The sequence below is a fragment of the Zea mays genome, chromosome 6 (genome assembly GCF_902167145.1).
Source record: "Zea mays cultivar B73 chromosome 6, Zm-B73-REFERENCE-NAM-5.0, whole genome shotgun sequence".
In the NCBI taxonomy this organism is placed as follows: Eukaryota; Viridiplantae; Streptophyta; class Magnoliopsida; order Poales; family Poaceae; genus Zea; species Zea mays.
This window is the reverse complement of record NC_050101.1, coordinates 96,693,013-96,711,733: the sequence shown is the minus strand read 5'-3', so window position 1 is coordinate 96,711,733 and position 18,721 is coordinate 96,693,013. Positions and strand designations below refer to the sequence as shown.

At 43.5% G+C, this 18,721-nt stretch overlaps 2 protein-coding genes across 2 annotated transcripts; one reads left to right on the top strand and one right to left on the bottom strand.

Moving 5' to 3' along the window:
- Nucleotides 1-434: 434 nt before the first annotated feature.
- Nucleotides 435-6,574, top strand: LOC103629592 (subtilisin-like protease). Its single transcript, NM_001301471.1, has 11 exons — nt 435-735; nt 1,405-1,613; nt 1,854-1,998; nt 2,097-2,491; nt 2,712-2,807; nt 2,943-3,015; nt 3,425-3,710; nt 4,198-4,523; nt 5,009-5,276; nt 5,450-5,731; nt 5,880-6,574. The coding sequence occupies exons 2-11, from the start codon at nt 1,432-1,434 to the stop codon at nt 6,293-6,295; spliced, it is 2,469 nt and encodes an 822-aa protein (NP_001288400.1). The 5' UTR covers nt 435-735; nt 1,405-1,431; the 3' UTR covers nt 6,296-6,574.
- Nucleotides 6,575-7,199: 625 nt separating this feature from the next.
- On the bottom strand, nt 7,200-11,427 carry LOC100276287 (uncharacterized). The gene is made up of 11 exons (NM_001150112.2): nt 11,117-11,427; nt 9,776-10,197; nt 9,456-9,554; nt 9,015-9,115; nt 8,856-8,933; nt 8,613-8,703; nt 8,345-8,425; nt 8,112-8,171; nt 7,865-7,987; nt 7,740-7,778; nt 7,200-7,613 (listed from the first exon to the last, which is right to left on the bottom strand). Exons 2-11 carry the CDS (start codon nt 10,097-10,099, stop codon nt 7,485-7,487), a joined length of 1,125 nt encoding a protein of 374 aa, NP_001143584.2. The 5' UTR covers nt 10,100-10,197; nt 11,117-11,427; the 3' UTR covers nt 7,200-7,484.
- Nucleotides 11,428-18,721: the final 7,294 nt, after the last annotated feature.

Here is an 18,721-nt window from a genome sequence, read left to right as displayed (position 1 = left end):
GGGTCTCTGGTCAGTCACGACTCACGCGGGCCGGGCGCACACTAGAGGAGACCTGCTGCTACCGAACAAGACCATGAGCCAATTGTCACTGACATGTCGGACACCTCACCAAGACCAGGTGCACGCATTCCGAACCGGTGATTGCTCCTCCCCCATGCCCATGCGGCCATATCCGGAGGACGTGTCGCCGTCGATTTTATTATAAAAAGGACTTCTCCGTACGCCGCGTTCACAGCGCCTCTCCCACTGACACCTTCGGCCCTGCCGGGACGGCTTATCTACGTGGCGAGAGCGGGAGCAGCGAGCTGCAAAGGGAGAGAGAGAGAGAGAAAAAAAACCCCAAGGATTTGAGATGCTTGCCTTGCCTCTCCCTCCATTAAAGACAAGGGAGGCAGCCAAAAGGCGACGCACCATTAGCCAAGCCAGTACCATCGCAAGCACGCACCTTTGCCTCCCTTCCGCTCCCCGCCTCCCCCCTCACTCACTGCCCACTGCCACTCCACTCCCCGCTCCCCAAACCCTACCCCAACGGCCCAACCCCCCGGAGCGGAGCGGAGCGATTCGCTGGTCCCGCCAGCGCCGCGCCCGGGCATGCCGCCGCCATTGGGTGGCGCGACCGACGACGCCCACTGAGCCGTGCGCCGGGGAGCCGCCGCTGTTCCTTCCTCGGTGTCCAGTGGATTGGAGTGGAGATCCCGCCGGAAGCGGAGGCAGGAACCGCCCCTGCTGTCGCGAGTGAGTGATCGTCGGTTGCAATCGTTGCATTGAGTCCTTCGCTCTTAGTATTTCCTTGTCGGACACCAGAAAAAGAAGTAGAAGAAAAAAAGATTCCGTTCTGTTCTTCTTGCCCTCCGGAAACTACTCGATCGAAACGCTTCTTTCTCGTTGTTCCCCCAGCTACTAAAAGTGACAGCGTTTTACTAGCTCATCGTCTGAACACCAAACCTCTCATCTCATGCATGAATGCATATGCAGTGCATCCAAGGCGCAGGCGGTAGCCGTTCTCTCCTTCTCGTATCGATCGCGTCATTTAATCTGCGCCATTTAACGCCACTGCCAACCCCTGATTTAAGAGGTTCCATAAATGCTCCCACACCTCCACGGGAAGCCCCCCGGGGGGGGGGGGGGGTGGGCTAGCTCTGCCACCGCGGGCACGTACTGGCTGTGGACCACTGTGATGCCGCACCTTGAGTGACATGGCCGTGTGATTTACTGGAAGGTTGCACCGCGCGCGGCAGTCAGTGTTGCCCGCCTAGTACTGCTTCTACCCTTGCTGGTCTGGCCGGGGGCGGCGTCACAAAGCTTTCGACTGACTGCAGTGCAGATGCATGCTTTTTCAATTTTTGTTTGTTTGTGCTGAATACTTGCGTGACCTCGTGCTTTCTGGCTCTCTATATTTGGAAGGTTCTGCGGTGCTGACATCGGTGAAAGATGAGGAGGATCAGGCTTGCCTGTTTGCTTGTTATCTTTGTGCAAGTGCAATGGGCGGCCCTTGGAACGCATGATGTGTACATCGTGACCATGGAAGGGGATCCGGTCGTTAGCTACAGAGGCGGTGTCCAAGGATTTCCAGCAACCGCTGTGGATTCGGACGAGGAAATTGATCTAACCAGGTAATGAACTACTCTCGCTGATGCTTTTCTTTGCCATGGCTCTCAAGACTGATTGTTGTTCAATTTCGTTTCTGAAGCTTTATTGCTATCTGAACTTGCCTGCCGTTATTTTTCCTATAGGATCCTTGATGTCAAACTCTGAAAGTTCCTTACTATATTTTTGCATTGCACTCTGGCTTGCGCTTAGCATGTTTCAAACACAATAGTTTTGCCTTCATTTCAAGCTTACTGATTTTGCAGCGAGGCTGTCAAATCGTATGCCCTCCACCTCCGAGGACACCATGACAAGCTGCTAGACTCGCTTTTAGTAGAAGGAACTTACGAGAAGCTTTATAGCTACCATCATCTCATCAATGGCTTCGCAGTTCACATGTCGCCACTGCAGGTATTTGGTGTCCCGATTTTGCTTAGAGGCGCATGTCCTTTTCCCCATTTGAGTTCTTGGTTGTTATCTTGTTTGAACACTGTGTTTTGCTGTGGCAGGCTGAGTTCTTGAAGAAAGCCCCAGGAGTTAAGCATGTTGAGAGAGACATGAAGGTACAGAAATTGACTACACACACACCTCAGTTTCTTGGATTGCCAACTGGGGTATGGTCAACAGGAGGTGGGCTTGATAGAGCTGGTGAAGATGTTGTGATCGGTTTCGTGGATTCTGGAATTTACCCTGAACATCCGAGCTTCGCTGCGCACAAGACTGATCCATATGGACCTGCCCCTCGTTATAAAGGGAAATGTGAGATGGATCCAGTAACACAAAGAAGTTTCTGTAATGGGAAGATAGTTGGGGCTCAGCATTTTGCAAAAGCTGCAATGGCTGCTGGCGCGTTTAATCCCGATGTTGAATTTGCATCTCCATTAGATGGTGATGGTCATGGAAGGTCATGATCCTGACGATTCTTTTATCTTTTATATTTGTTGCTCTGATCGGTCACTAGGATAACCAAATATGAAAGTTCAAAATGTTTTTGCCTGCTACTTCCAAAACAGTCCTGTTGATATCCTGATGCCTGGCCTGCAAAATTATTCTGGTTGTTTCTTTTGTTTTCTGGGAACATAACAAAACTTATCTGATGCATGTATGGTCTTTTCCTTCAACAGTCACACAGCTGCAATTGCTGCTGGAAACAATGGGGTCCCAGTGCGAATGCATGGTCACGAATTTGGCAAGGCAAGTGGTATGGCCCCACGTGCTAGGTAAGCTATAATTTCTGGGACATGCATTTTTGGGGGGGGAATGTTATAGCTTCACCCATGTACAATCAATATCATGATACTTTGTGAGTTTGAGAAAGCAACTTTGCTTTTGCTTACTTGTCTTGTGCTTGTTAGGGTAGCTGTCTACAAGGTTCTTTACAGGCTTTTTGGTGGTTACATAGCTGATGTTGTGGCAGCTATTGATCAGGTATGATACGCGAATGATTTAGCTTTGGATCCTATGATATGTGAAACAAGAGAATTTATAACATAACTATTAGAGATGCATGTGTTGTACATTTGTTTGCTGAGCGTTGTTGGTTACCTTTCTACAATAACATTGCCTAGAAGCACTTGGCAATATTTATTGAAAATTTACTGGTAGAAAATAACATAAAAGGCATGGCTGTTTAAACGAGAAAATCAATTTTGCACTTCCTGTTGTTTCCAATTTCGGACTAGAGCCCCAACCTTCCTTTCTTCTAACTGTGCTGGGAATTAGTATCTTTTATTTCTGCATGTAGAACAAACATGAAGTTGAACGTAACTTCATTTTCTACTAAGTTTTTTAAAGCATCCAATTTGTGGGAATATAATGCATGAATGTCTATTTGCAGGCTGTTCAGGATGGTGTTGACATTCTCAACCTTTCTGTTGGGCCCAATAGCCCACCAACAGCTACACGGACTACTTTTTTGAATCCTTTTGACGCTGCACTTCTTTCTGCTGTGAAAGCTGGGGTATTTGTTGCCCAAGCTGCAGGAAATGGTGGACCATTTCCAAAAACACTGGTGTCTTTCAGCCCATGGATAACTACTGTTGCTGCTGGAGTTGATGACCGCAGATACAAGAATCATTTAACACTAGGAAATGGAAAACTTCTCTCTGGGCTTGGAGTATCACGTAAGTATTTTTCTAAGTACATGTCAACAAAATCATGATGAATTATTTGTCAGTACTGTGTGCAGCATTTTGAATTGTGGATTGTAGAATTGTGCAAAAATGAACTAATGAAATTTTCATACAACAAACTTCTATGTAGAACCCCTACTATTATTTCACCCCAACAGGTTAACCAATTATTTTGGGCACATAGGGCATACCAAACAGAGGTACAAATGACATGACAGTATATACTGAACCTGAACTAGAAGGTTCAGTTGTATTGAATGAATAGAGAATACATGGATAAACTTCATGTTACTGCATCCCAACTTTTATTTCAGTGTGATGATGCTTAGATTGGACAACCATTTTATGTTTTTTTAGTATCAAATGTCATCTGATAGTACTTTAAAGGTCATATGAGATATTTGAGTGGTCCTGGTATTCTATCAATAACTCCTATGTTTCTGCCTGTGGTTATTGACAATTTTCTCATACGATACAGCTGCAACACATGGGAATATGTCGTTCAGCTTGATTTCTGCAGCTGATGCTCTATTGGGTTCATCTGCAACCAAGTACAGTGCATTAGATTGCCAGAGGCCTGAACTATTGAATAAGAGGAAAGTTCAGGGGAGAATTCTTTTGTGTGGCTATTCGTTCAATTACATTTCTGGGACAGCTTCAATAAAGAAAGTGTCTCAGACGGCCAGGAATCTTGGAGCAGCTGGCTTTGTTGTTGCTGTGGAGAATAATTACCCAGGAACAAAATTTGACCCTGTACCATTCAGCATCCCTGGAATTCTCATCACAGATGTCAGCAAAACGGAGGTATTGCAGAGCCTTATTTCATATTTGCATATGGTTGCCACTTGTAGACAACATCATACATAGACATATGGAAAAATGAGACTGTATATTCATGAATAGATCAATAAATATGCAATTTAGTTCTCGAAATAGCATGAATTGGGCTTCAAAAAACAATGTGCAAAGAGGTGCAAGATAGTGGCATGAATTCTATATGGCTGCTGCTACTGCTACTATAGGATGACAGGGCAGAAGGGTAAAGTACCTATGCATTGTTTGGTCCTTGTATGAAATTTTCTCTTGTAATTAGGCACAGTCCTCGTGTTGAAACCATGAAGTAATCTATCAATTTCCTTTTCATATTATTGTTACTATTACTAATACTGCTTAGTACCTTTCATATCTTCCTTGTTGGTGGCTCCTGTTGGGTCTATAGCCTACCCTAACTTGGGACGAAAAGGCTTTGCTGCTGTTTTATTGAGATGACATTAACTTTGGTTCTGCAGGATCTTATAGACTACTACAATTCTTCCACCATAAGAGATTGGGCTGGAAGGGCTACAGCCTTCAAAGCAACAGCAGGTATTGCAGATGGTTTGGCACCAACACTATACAATTCTGCCCCCCAGGTTGCACTGTTCTCTTCTCGAGGACCCGATGTTAAAGATTTTAGCTTTCAAGATGCTGATGTCCTTAAACCAGACATACTTGCTCCTGGCAATCTCATATGGGCTGCATGGGCGCCTAATGGAACGGATGAATCAAACTATGCTGGTAAGCGTGCGTTGTCTGTAGACCTCTTCCCCTCGAGGAAGCACCCATGATTACCATCAGTATTTTACTACTGCGCTCTTGCCGCCCTTGTGCATATCTTCTGGATTAGTGATCGGTGGTGATATTTTTCTGTGCTCGAACCAACTCAACATTGCTGTGGTAATATTTCTCAGGTGAAGGATTTGCAATGGTTTCTGGAACTAGCATGGCCGCACCGCATATCGCTGGCATTGCGGCACTGATAAAGCAGAAGAACCCAAAGTGGAGCCCCTCAGCAATAAAATCTGCCATGATGACAACGGCCAATACACTGGACAAAGGGAGCCGTCCTCTCAGAGCGCAGCAGTACACTGCATCGGAAATGATGACACTTTCTCGGGCCACACCGTTTGATTGTGGTAGTGGCGCTGTTAACCCAAAAGCTGCCCTTGATCCTGGTCTTGTTCTAGATGCAAGTAAGTTCAATTGCCGTCCATTTTTTTCCCGTGGGATAAGCTGGTCAAAGTAATTGGGATGGTAGTGTCTGGTCGAAGCTTTCCAGATGGTAATGTATAGCATCCCTCTTTCACTCGTCTAATTTTGCTCCTCTATTCATGCTGGCAGCCCACGAAGAGTACATCGCATTTTTGTGCTCGATCCCTGACGTCAACCAGAGCGAAGTGTCAAACATCGCCGGTTCAGCTTGCAACTCCAGCTCCAAGGGGCGTCAACGCCCCTTCGACCTCAACCTCCCCTCGATCGCCATCTCTCAGCTTCGAGGCACCGTGACGGTGACGCGGACCGTCACAAGCGTGTCCGAGGAGACCGAGACCTACACCATCATGACGAGAATGCCGCCGGAGGTTGCCCTGGAGGTGACGCCTCCGGCGGTGACGGTGCTGCCCGGAGCATCGAGAGAGCTAGCTGTGACCCTGACGGCGAGGTCCGTGACCGGCACCTACAGTTTCGGAGAGATCGCCATGAAAGGCGACCGCGGCCACCTCGTCAGAATCCCAGTGGTAGCTATGGGATTCAAGTAGATAGAAGACGACCGCGACCGGCGCTAGAGAGAGTAAGTACGAGGAGCGAGTTGTGCCTCTGAGATCCGAGGTCTTGAGCTGCAGAGGAATGCTGTAATTTTTCCATAGTTTGTAGAGAATAAGAGTTAGGGTCTGTTTGGTTGGGCTGTGGCTGTGAAAAAAGTTGCTGTGGGCTGTGAGCTGTGGAAAAAGCTGCTGTAGGCTGCAAGCTGTTAAAAAGCTAAAAACTGTTTGGTGGAAACCACTAAAAGTCGTTAAAAATTCTTCGATATATGTTTTCACAGTTTCATCTAAAAAGCCACTAAAAGCAGGTCCAGGGGTGCTTTCAGATTTGCACTGCGAGAAAGTCGGCTTTTAGAAAAAGCTGCTTCCTGGATCTAGCCTTTTGGTTGACTTTTGGCTTTTAGGGGGGCAAAAGCCAAAGCCAAAAGTCAAACCAAACACACCCTTAGAATGCCCTCCTGGTTGTAAAAATATGTATTTGGGTGTTTAAATTTAAGCCTATGTTCAGCCTTGCTCTTAAGGCAAAGTATCATGTGCACATCAGCTATCAGTGCACATGTGAGATCTCAGCCTTGCATCGGTGATCCAACGGACTAGAACGTTTTAGCACAAAACACCTGTGGTCCCCTGCGTTTTAACGATAACCCCCTCCCACAGTCCCATCCGCTGCCTCCCCTTCGTTCACAGACAGCTCAGACTCAGACCTACGGCGCCGTCGCGTCTGACGGCCCTCCTCCCACCACCGCCTTTACTCTGGCCACGTAGGCGCTGGCTCCGGCGTCTCACCACCATTCTTCCTCCAGCTCTGCGATCCTCTGCGGCTCTGCCAGCCACAGACACGCCTACCTCAATAATGTAGCGTGAGACATTGGATCTTAGATGAAAGAGCATGATTTAATATGTGCGTGAGACATTGGATTTTAGATGAAAGATCATAAAATTTAATCACAATTCATCTGCAGCAGTATCAACAACAGAAGTCCACACGTCACATTCGCAAATCGCACCAACCTAGCCATCGTTCCACACCAGCAAAACTTGCCGTCTCAAGAGCTGGCAAATAACCTTAGCTCAGCAGCCATCACCAGCAATCTATCTACTAGAGTTGCGGCAGCAGGTAGTTGGCGACGTCTGGACTCTGATCCGACAGAGTTGCTTAGCTGTGTTCCTGCCTCCATTCAGCTGCTCAGATGACGGTGAAGTTCGAGAATATGTTCATCAGGTTGCCAAGCGCCTCGGGGTAGAACTTGCGCGCGAACAGGTAGCAGGGCCGCTTCATGCCGTTCCACACGCACGGCCTCCTCTGCGCTACATGCTGCGCGACAACGGCAATGCAGTGGCGCGCGTTAGAGTTTCCCAGGAACAACACCTCGTCCGTTTAGGCTGGCAGTAACTGGGCACAGGCCAATGCAAGCAAAGCCAAGGATCGAAGTACTCTTACCTTCGCGTTGCTGCTGACATGGACGCTCTCATCAATGGACTGCGGGGCATCGGCAAAACCGTTAGATTAAACACCAAAGGCAACAAACTGTCTCTCTCTCTCTCTGAAGGCTCCAACAAGCTTACCGAGATGTTCTTGAGCAGCTCGAAGCTCGTATCCACAGCCCTGTAGACTTTGGGATGCCATTTCCCTTCGGACCAATCTACGTGCGTCACTGACCAGTTTGCAATTCCAGTCGGGTCAGCCATCTGAAGCCACAAATGCAAGGGCAGTGTTGTTCAGTAGTTCGTTTTTTTTTCTAAATAAAATGTTGTTTTGCTGGCTGGTCGAAGAGAACAAAAGGCCGTCGTCTACAAGCTTCTGAACACTTACATTGAAGAGAGTTGGCAAGTAGTGCTCATCTGAATAGCAGTTATGCCACTCATTTCCTGGCTGTACGGTTGCAATCACAACATCAGCAACGACATAAATATCAAGGGAAAATGGGGGGGACAAGGTGTCCAAAGGTCTGTTTGTTACATATGAAAAATAACTTGACGGTGCTCTTAATAAGACAAGGTATCCTAGAAATTCTTTTTTTGGGGGGTGTGGGAGTAAGGGACCACCTTACAGTAACGCTTGAACTTCCCATAGTAAAGGGTGTCAGCAAGAATAAGAACTGCATGCTGCCGTTTCACTGTAAACCACTGCAAGAGAAGAATACATGAAAACATTCAAGGTTAACTATGAGAAGCCATAACAGGTGTAATAAGTAATCGAATTTGAACTATAGAGGATTATTGGAAGCCAAAAAAAAAGTCACTACAAAAAAAAATGAAACAATCATAAAGTTCCACTTTCTAGGGCAAGCGATCAGTCATATGAAATGATCACCTGTGCACCCTTTCTCCAATCTTTCTTCACAATTTCAGGTAACATATGGTCAGAATATCTACCTGCTCCATGTGGACCAGGATCATCAAAACTGAGGGAAAAAAAAGATAATTCAGCATGTTATAAGCAAAATTCTTATTAAAAAAACATAATTTAAAAAAAGCATATCTTAAATCAAATATCTTCTCAACTCTGACAAGGGGGAAAGTTAATGTTTTGCTTTGTGTAAGTATGTTCACTTACCAGTCAACAAAACTGACGTTTGTCTCCATGAGATAACTATATATATAATCAAAGTTATGAAGTGGCACACAGACACAGCTGCAATTAGAATAAAGTGTTAGGATACGGGGCCTATCACTCAAATTTATATGGGAACAGAACAAATGAAAAATGATTAACCTCTCAGAAAGCAAGACAAAATGCTGGTTTTCAGGGTCTTGTAGGGCATGGGCCAAGAGCCGCTTTTCAGCATCAACCATAGAAATTGTGCCCCAGATCACCTGGCGAGAAAATTGAAAAATTAGATCCTACAACAACTATAGCTAAAACTTTGACATTGACTTCAAAATAGTCTTGGACACGGTTGCTGTAGGCACGTACTACTGGACATGATATGTACAGGTGATGGTTCAACAACATTAATAAATCCCGGGACGTACTCTACAAACTATATCCATCCGTTTAAAGAATGGGGTTCTACAATCATTAGAGACGGCACTCTGAGAGAAAACAAAACATTTTTTTCTTCAAAATCAGTGTGTATTATACTGAAGGCTAGAAAATATTTTCTTCGTAAATCAATGAGGATAGTACAGATTTAAGCCAATGCTAGTTAGATACCTTTTCACTTCGAATATCCCTGCCAGAGAATACTGGACTTGCATGAATTGGTCTATCTCTTGATGCATGCACATATATGGTGTATCGGTCTTCATGTCCCTGAAAGAAAACTCAAGTGGTTAGATTTGATACGCATACACACTCAGGTGCGCAAGCAACAATGGATATATCTTTGTTCTTATATGAGATAGTATGTCAAATAGAGTTTGTTTACAGTTTACTTTCCTAATAGGAGAGAATATTAGTGCTACATGATGAAACACAATCATTGAGTCAATTTTGCTACGACTCGCAATTCGCAAATACTGCAAAAACCATACCATGAAGAATTTTTCCCACAGTTTCTCAAATGGCAATGAACTGGGCGTCAAGAACATGAAAGCAATTTTTGGATTCTTTGACTGCACTGGCCGTGCCCGGATGATGTCTCTCATGATAGCACGAGCAGCGATCTCATCATCAGTGTATACCCTAGCAGGTTCTGGAGGAGGCCGAGAATTGCAGGCTTCTGATGGTACCAGATAACATGCTGTGTAATGCCGTGGAGTATAAAGGTAGGCTCCAATGGCTACTGCACAGACAAATGCAACCAACACGATGAACCAGAGAGGCCTTTTAGACGAAGGCCTACTGCGTGGTGCCATGATGTATCTGTACAAACAGGAAAGCAGGGCCTAGCAAGCTACAGCCATGAAATCATCCATAAGCACTCCTCTGATATAACTGATCAAAATCCAAAAACCTGGACAACACAGGGAAAAAGGAAATTTTAGTTTAACCTTCAGGCTTTCAGCCAAAAGTACCATTTTTTTGTGTCTTGACCAACAATCCATATTGTATAACAAAAAGACATGTATATATAGAAGATTAAACTATTTCGAAGACAAACAACAGTTCAGAAACTGCTTGATATTGCACTAGGTTGAATCCAAAGTTTAAAACTACATGTGCATACTAAAGGACAGAATATTAAAACATATACAAAGTAAAAATAAATATTGATGGAGGTGCTTACAAATAAAAAAAATGGGGAAAAACTATATATATACTTGTTACCCAAAAATGAAAAACAACTACACATTTTAATCAAACCAACGCTCTAGTTAACAAGTAGGAGATTCTACAAGTCGTTCTAGGTTACAAAATAAAGCAGGACAGTTGACTTTTTACCTGGAACTTGCCAGTTTCTACCCATAAATGAACTCAAGTTATTAGGGATAATACGAAATACAAGCTCTGTCTGCCTTATCTCTCTTTTTTTCCCTTATGCTCCCTGGTTCATGGCCTGTACCAATTTTAAGCTAAATTCTCTTCACTGTCTATTTCCACGTACTTGTCACATGTCCACGCAGCCGCTCATCAAATTTTCCACAGCACAGCACAAAACCCTCCCTAAACCTTGCCAGCTAATATCGCCAGATGGACTCCAAAATGGCATGGCCGCAACCTTGCTTGAGGCGCTGAAGACCCTAGGCAAGATTTTAGATGGATTCTCGACTCCATAACTAGGACACCACGCAGCTCAAGAGTCCACAGGTAACCGGGTTAGAAAAAAAAATCGAATTTTAACGCTCGCAGCGCAGACGGGACAGGAAGGTCGCCAAGGACAAGGCGAGCAGCGAACTCCAACCTCCAACTGAGGCAAAGCTCGAGTCGCTTACCCACGAGAGGAGAGGTCGATCCGAGTCAATCCGGATAGTCGGAGCTTCACTGACGACCCGCGCCGCACCGGTCGACCACCAGGAAGCCGGTAACAGGCAGTGCAGAAGGAGCGGAGAGGCGAGGTCGACGGCGATGAACCACCCGCAGCTCGCGGCGGCCACCGAGGTCGACGACAGGAAGCAAGAGGACGGAGGAGTTGGGGAGATCTAGACGGCGGAGGGGGGGCATCCAAGACTGAGGTGGAAAAGTTGGCTGGACAGCACAGGGGTCTTCTCAGACTGCAAACTCTGCTTCTGCTCGACTCACTCCAGGTCAGGCTGGGAGTTCGGCTTTACCGAATTTTCGGATAGGGCTTTTGAGGTTTTTTTATATTTCTGGTTTTCATCAGTCGAACTTGAACGTGAAGTTTTGGCTACCCACAATTTCGAGTTCAGGTTTGGATAACATTAAACTACCCGATATTAAACACCGAGACAAACAACACACACAAAATCATAGCACCAAGGCACAAACAGTGAAACTGAAAGTCTGAACCGAAACACACAGCAACACAGCAACCGAGTGTTCACTCTCCACTGTCCAATGTCCACACGTCCGACCGGCTCTCACAAGGCAACTAGCAGAATAGCAAAAAAACAAAACACTAAAATAATCAGCCATACACTACGCCGACTGCTAGAAGCCTAGGATGACGGTGACGACCATAGATTCTCAGGCGCCAACGAACTCGGATGGTGACCAAGAAAGGTAAGAAGATTCCATTTCTCCATTTCTTCTATTGGTCCCGAAGTACTGATTTCTTTTTTGATGGATGGATGAATAGATCATGGTTCATGTATGAGTGCTTGCCGATGTAGTGATATATGAAATCTGGATAGTTTATACTGACTGTTAGTACCTAGTTATCCCTTAATTGGGGATGGGAACCTATTGGGGACCCGAAACCCGAATGGGGATGAGTATGGGATGAGTTTTGCACCCATGATAGGTATGAGAATGAGTATGAGGATAAATCAAATATGATAAGGATGGGTCTGGGATACTATAACCCGGTGAAGAATTCCCCATTGATATCTCTAACACAGACACAATCCACGCTAGCTCCCAATCCATGGGGTCGGAATTACAGTCACACACAAGGTCCACACACACCAACACACGGCACAGTAGGCCTAGGCTAGCAGCAGCACACACACGACACATAAGCACATGCACAGTGCAGCAGCACCGGGTCTTACGGTTTACAAAACCGTTCCAGAGTTAAAAACTATCCCCCACTGGTAACGGTTTACCAACGGTAAACCGGTAAAAATCGATTGGTTTGACCAATTCAAATCAATTTGAATTTGAACCGGTTTATCGGTGAAAAACCGGTGAAAAATCGCTTTAAACCGCCGGTTAATCGCGAAACTAACTGGTTTTTGTTGTTTTTACGGAAAATGTGAATTTTTTAACAAGATTTATTTGTAGTTTGCTCAATTCACATTGCACACTAAATATTAATTAATCCACACGACATGTATTCACCAAAATAACATATAGCATACATATGCAACCACAAACTCCAACTCTCATGCAACAAACAATCAGCGAACTTCACAATACTCAAATATAAGTTCTTTTATAACTCTCAAACGAGGCAACGACACATAAGTCGAATTATTTCACAATACTCACATGTTTATCTCGAGTCATAGTGATAGTACTCAGGTATGTTGGAAGGATCGTGATATTGTTCCAATCCGTTATAGTGATAGTGATAGGTCTATACAAAATATGTAAGATACATTAGCGAGAAAATAAGAATGGCAAATAAATATTTATCCACAAAGCAAAAAAACATACCGGTATGTGTGTTTGGTGTTTGTGTATTTTATGTGCACCTCACTAAGTGTTGGACTTTTCTCCTGATAAGCAAATCTTAGGAACACATATAAAAGAACTAGAGCTAAGGGTTCTAGATTGAGTCTTGTCTAGACGGATAGTTATTAGAAGAACCGAAACTACTTGATCTACGGGTTTCATCTTGGACAGGAAATGAAACCGAAATTGACCACTAAATGCCTAAAATGGACTTGAGCTATGGGTTTATCTTCACTTTTAACATATAACATCTTCACATATATCATATAATAGTAAACAAGACTTAGTCTAAATTGACCACTAAATACTCAATTTTGGCATTAAATCCGGTTTTCCAGCAAAAATTGGCGGTTTACCGGTCTCAAATAACAGTTTACCGATCCCTGAAAATGGTTTACCAGTGGTTTTCGGTTTTTATGAATTTTTTTAAATCTTTTGAATTTCAAACAAATTTTGAAAAAGAACCGATGGTTTACCGAAACCGTAAACAGATCGGTTTACCACCAGTTTTTAGCGATTTTATAAACAATGCGGTCTTGACCAGTCGGCCTCTCGGGCGTGGACACGACCCTTGGCTGCTTGCTGACCTTGACCTGCTAAGCAATTTCTGCGTTAAATAGGTACTTCGGATATAGCAGGTTAATACTTAATTAGGTCGAACTAAATTCGAATAATCAGTTTCGATATTTGCTGGAATTATTCGGGTAACAGGTTTTGGGCTAAATGGATATAGATTTGGATATTTCGGGCTTAGTGCTTTAGGCTCGGGTTTTATGTCCAGCTCTACCTCCAAGCCAAGAAGAGGTTTTGCATCTACCAAAAAAAGTTTTTGAATCTAGAGGCATTTGAGCACTGTCTAATTATTCTACTTCCTCCGTTCTTTTTCATTCGTTGTGTTTTAGTTCAAAAATAAATTAGCAGGTGACAAATATTCAAGAACGAAGGTAGTGTGTACTATATGCACTATCTAATTACTCTATATGCTCTGATTCGTGTAATTATGTTCTGTGCAGCATTGGATGTTCCATGAGTTTTGCCATTCTATATAGGTGCTTTGTAAAAAAGGACATTGTATAACTTATTTTGTTCCCCCGAAAATAGCTTTTTTGTTTTTGTTTGGTTTATATTCATGTCTGAAATATTATTTCCACGAAAATATTTTCTATTAAAACAAAACAACGTGAGTGGGTTCGTAATAGAGTGGTAGTCGGATATGTCGCGTTGAAACGTCAGATATGTTCGACATAGCAAAATGCACACGCGTTGTGACGGGAATAATAATATTTTATTTAAAAATAATATTAAAGTAAATATAATGTCTATATATTAAATATTAAACTGATAAAAACAAATATTATACTTCATCTTAGATAAAAGGTTGAAAATGTATTAGCTGAAAAGGAGTCCAACATATTTTTTAATAGCTCGCTTGTCCTTATTCAACTAACGAGATGGTACTGCGTCGGAGCGCAACACGATAGGTGTGCCATGAGAAACTAGATAAGTCCCAACACGATAGGAAGTCACTAGCAGCGCAACGCTCTCACGTAGTGTCATGAGAAACTAGCTAAGTCCCAACACGATAGAAAGTCACATGCGGCGCAACGCTCCCACGTAGTACCACATCGCTAGTTGAAGTAGGACGAGCGACCGAGCAAGCTATAAAAGGGGTTGAGCTTATTTTTAACTCATATCTTTCTCGATCTTTTGGCTAAGATGAAATATAATATTTATGTTTATCAATTATAATATCTGACTTGTCGATGTAACACCCCATCCATTTCCGGACCGGTGGTACTCACTTCTAGTAGCCCTCTAGGATCATAGACAATTCTCATAATCCAACACAAGTTGATGATGATGAGAAAAAGTAGAAACTATTTCTGGAGGGATTGATCAGGCCACTTCAATACCAACTGATGTCTCACTCATTCCCGTCCTTCTAGAAACTGCTGGACAAGGCTATAGCTCTGGAACACAAGCGAGTTGAGCTAGGAGATAAAAGAAAGTCTACTATCCAGGGACAGGCTGAAAGTAGTACTCGTCCCCGTTATGCTACACCTCAAGGCACACCAGCTCATGGCAGTCTCGGACAACAGCCTCAACAAACCCAATCTGCTCCTCCTCAAGCAAGCATCCCCGTGGGACCTGTTTCTCCTAATGCATCCACAAACAGGTCGTGTTTTAAGTGTGGACAGGCTAGACATTATGCCAACTAATGTCCCAATAGGGTTGCTTACACTACTCCAGCTCCGATGAAGTAGGACCAGGTCTCAGGAGGAAAGAGTCAGCCCTTATCTGTCAATCGGGGACAAGTCAATCATGTGAAAGCAGAAGCTGAACTCGAAGAACCCGAAAACCAGGAAGATGTGCTGGTTCAAGGTGAAGAAGCCCGTGAAGGAGGAAATGAGCAACAAGATTAGAGTATTTTTTTAGGGAATAGTATTTGTAAGACCTAAATAAGGCCTTAGGTAGTAGCTAGTTCTTTATTATTTTAGGAATAGTAATAAGGTCTATTTGAACCTATGTTTTAATAACAAGTTATGCATCACGCTGAGATTATTGATTGTGCATATGTTTTGAAACAAGATTGAGATACATCCCTTTTTCTTACTAATCTCGAGGACGAGATTATTTTTAAGGCAGTAGAATTTGTAACACCTCAAAATCATAGTTTTGAGATTTAGAAAAAAGTCTCCAAGAAATTTAGATTTAATATGACTTCTAATAAGGATTTTCTTACCCCGAAGTCTTTCTCCTAAAATTAAAATGTTTCTAATAAAAGGTTTAATAAAATAGTTCTTATATGAATTAAATTATCCCTTTATGAATTATATAAGTATCCATAAGGATATATGTTAGAGCATTTTTTATAGAGATCATACAATATAAAACTATTTTCCTTATATTAAATATGTGGGAAGTACATATTTTTTAGGCAATGGCTTAAATAGAATAATAAATAAGTAAAATAATATCAATATTGCATATCATGCAAAATTTTTGATTTTGCGATAAAATTTTGAACTTGAACCCTGAATCAAATATAAATTTAAAACAAATTTGGAAGAATAAAAATAGAAAACCTGAAATTAGAGAAAACGAAAGAATTTACCTACCACCTGGGCCGATTCCCACTTTCTCGGTCTAGTTCACCTCCCGCTCACCCGACCCAGTAGCATCGCGCGGCCCACTCCACCCAACACCGCTGTCCCCAGCGCCGACATGCGGGCCCAACAGGACAGCCACACACCACGCACCCGACCTGGCTTCCACCGACGCGTGGGGACACTCGGTCAGCCCCACACCACCTTGGCTCGGCATGCTCATGACACAGACATGTGGTCCCACCCTATTAGGTCTATCTTCCTCACCAAACCGAACACCATGAAGAATGCACGCGCCAACCTCGGTCATTGCTCCCTCCCTAGATTTCTCACGCATCTCAAAGTATAAAACTGGAGCCATGTTTCCCCCTCTACCCTCCATCCAACCCGAGAGCATCTGCAACGAGCATAGAGAGAGGAAGGGTGGTGGAAGGTTTCGTCGCCAGGGATCTCGCCCAAGTTGCCGCTCGGGATTTAATTGGGGGCCTGGGGGGCTTCACCTAGGTATGGGGTTGGCGCACCTTGCTTCGTCGGGTGGGATTTTAGACCGGAGGGCCGAACAATTGCTCGTCGGAGGCCGATATCCGCTGCCGGACCGCATCCCATCGTGGTCGGATTTCACCGTCGCATAATCACCGGTATGATCACGCTTCCCTAACTAGCCATCAATCCCTCTTTTTTTAGCATTCGTCCAATCGGGGTTTGGGGCGATCAGCGCGCCGATTGCTCATCTCACCGGCAAGCACCGACGTGCTGGTAGCTCGGGGGTGGTCGAATGGGGAGGGACTGTCGTGAACCGTTGATGTCCCTCTAGGTGGCAATGATTAGATGGTTGAGTACCCCTTCGCGCTGCTGACCTCAACCTTTCATCATGGATCGGACGGTTGCGAGCGCGCATGGGTTATTTTAAACCTGATCTGTAGATCGTGGACCGAAGGGCTAAGATTGGAGACCGGTTTGAAGAGTTGGAGATCTAATCCTAACCGTTGAAATTAGATCGGATGGCCAATAGTCACCCGTACCCCTTCAGTCGCGTAAATATGCTAAAGAGACCTTGTACTTTTAATGAATGAACCTGTCGTCCCCTTTCAGCTAGAAGTATTCACAGCCGGGTCCCTAGATCTTATGTGTTAGCCTCTGGTCTTTATCGTATTAGTAACTATATCCTGATTTTATTCAGAAATAATTTTAAAATGGAGAGTAATCTAGTAAACTTTAATAAATCAATAACTTAAGTAATAACTCCAAATTGATCCATTCCAGTTGCGTTAGCTTCGTAGTAAAATTGCCTACGCAGTGATGACATTATTTGTACCATAAAACACATTTTTATAAATAGAGAGTGGTTTAGCCTATTATTAGTAGGTTTATCCTTTTAACCAAAGTTAAATTAGTCCATGACGATAATTGACTAAAATAGGATTTCTAATCAAATTATAATCTAGATTAAAGTCGAATTAATTATTAAGAGTATATTTTCTCATATGATGTGTACCAACCAATTTATAATATAGTTTAATAATTAATCACATAGATCTTCCATAAACCATATATTTTTAACTGTAGCTCCGATTTTAGTGATTCTCGAACCCACGCTCTCGTAGCTTCGCGTAGAATATTTTTACGCTGTTTGTTCTCATGTTTGGTGTACTGTTATTTTATGTGCTCCTTGTCTATTTGTAGGTATTGCTACAGATAGCGGTGAGTACACGGGAATCTAAAGACCAATTTGGTACCTAGGATCTCGAGTCTAAGGCAAGTTGTGCCCTTGATCACTTTTCTCTTTACCTAATAATGTTCATGTTAATCACTGTAACATGCTCAGGTTAATTTGATGGGACCTAATAGGTTTCCCTAGTATTGTTTATCCCACACCTTACAAACAAATGAGCTATTGTATAGATTTGGTATTGCTCTACCTGGTTTTGGGAAATTAATGTTATATATGACCATGTTCCATTAATATTGTTGGATTATTTATTGTTCATGACAAGATTATTATATTAATTGGAACATGGAGAACCATCCGGGAAAACAGTGCTACCTTAAGGGTGGAATGGGACACCCTTGGCCAAGTAATTAGGAAAGCTAGGGAGAGATTATCTTACCTGAAAGGGGCAAGCGGGGAGGCTTCACTGTAGAGTATAGGGAGGTCCTCGGGTCGAACTACTGTGATGGCTTTTTGGACGAGGGATTCCTATGCTTCCTTCTTCCTGAATCCGTAGCAGGTTTTCTCGAACTAGTGGAACTTTGGAAAGGCCTCGTAGTGCTACCCTGCCTCGCCTTCTTGGTAGAGGTGTATGGGATTCATGACCCCGTGGTAAATGGGTAACACAACTTATGGATAAAGATGTGCAACCTCTATAGAGTATAAAATTGGTATATCAGCCGTGCTCACAGTCATAAGTGGCACGAACACTCACATGATTAAATTATGGAATTAAACTTAATATGTCATTTCCATTACATTATGGGTGTTATTATTAATTGTGATCTCTTATTTATTTGGGTTGGTATATACTTATACCTGGTAACTGCTAATAAAATTTTGACCTACTTTAAAAGCAATGCTCAGCTTTAACCATCTCCTTTGGTAAGCCTTACACTTCACATGAGCCCCCACCGTAAGTGAGC

What these genes read in the sequence shown, in the direction of transcription:
- LOC103629592 (NM_001301471.1), top strand. Translation starts at nt 1,432, where the DNA reads ATGAGGAGGATCAGGCTTGCCTGTTTGCTTGTTATCTTTGTGCAAGTG. An exon ending in GGATGAATCAAACTATGCTG is followed by an intron (nt 5,277 to 5,449) that starts GTAAGCGTGCGT and finishes AATATTTCTCAG; the next exon opens with GTGAAGGATTTGCAATGGTT. An exon ending in TGGTCTTGTTCTAGATGCAA is followed by an intron (nt 5,732 to 5,879) that starts GTAAGTTCAATT and finishes TCATGCTGGCAG; the next exon opens with CCCACGAAGAGTACATCGCA.
- LOC100276287 (NM_001150112.2), bottom strand. Translation starts at nt 10,099, where the DNA reads ATGGCACCACGCAGTAGGCCTTCGTCTAAAAGGCCTCTCTGGTTCATC. An exon ending in ATTGGAGAAAGGGTGCACAG is followed by an intron (nt 8,426 to 8,612) that starts GTGATCATTTCA and finishes CTTCTCTTGCAG; the next exon opens with TGGTTTACAGTGAAACGGCA. An exon ending in AGTTCAAGCGTTACTGTAAG is followed by an intron (nt 8,172 to 8,344) that starts GTGGTCCCTTAC and finishes GCAACCGTACAG; the next exon opens with CCAGGAAATGAGTGGCATAA.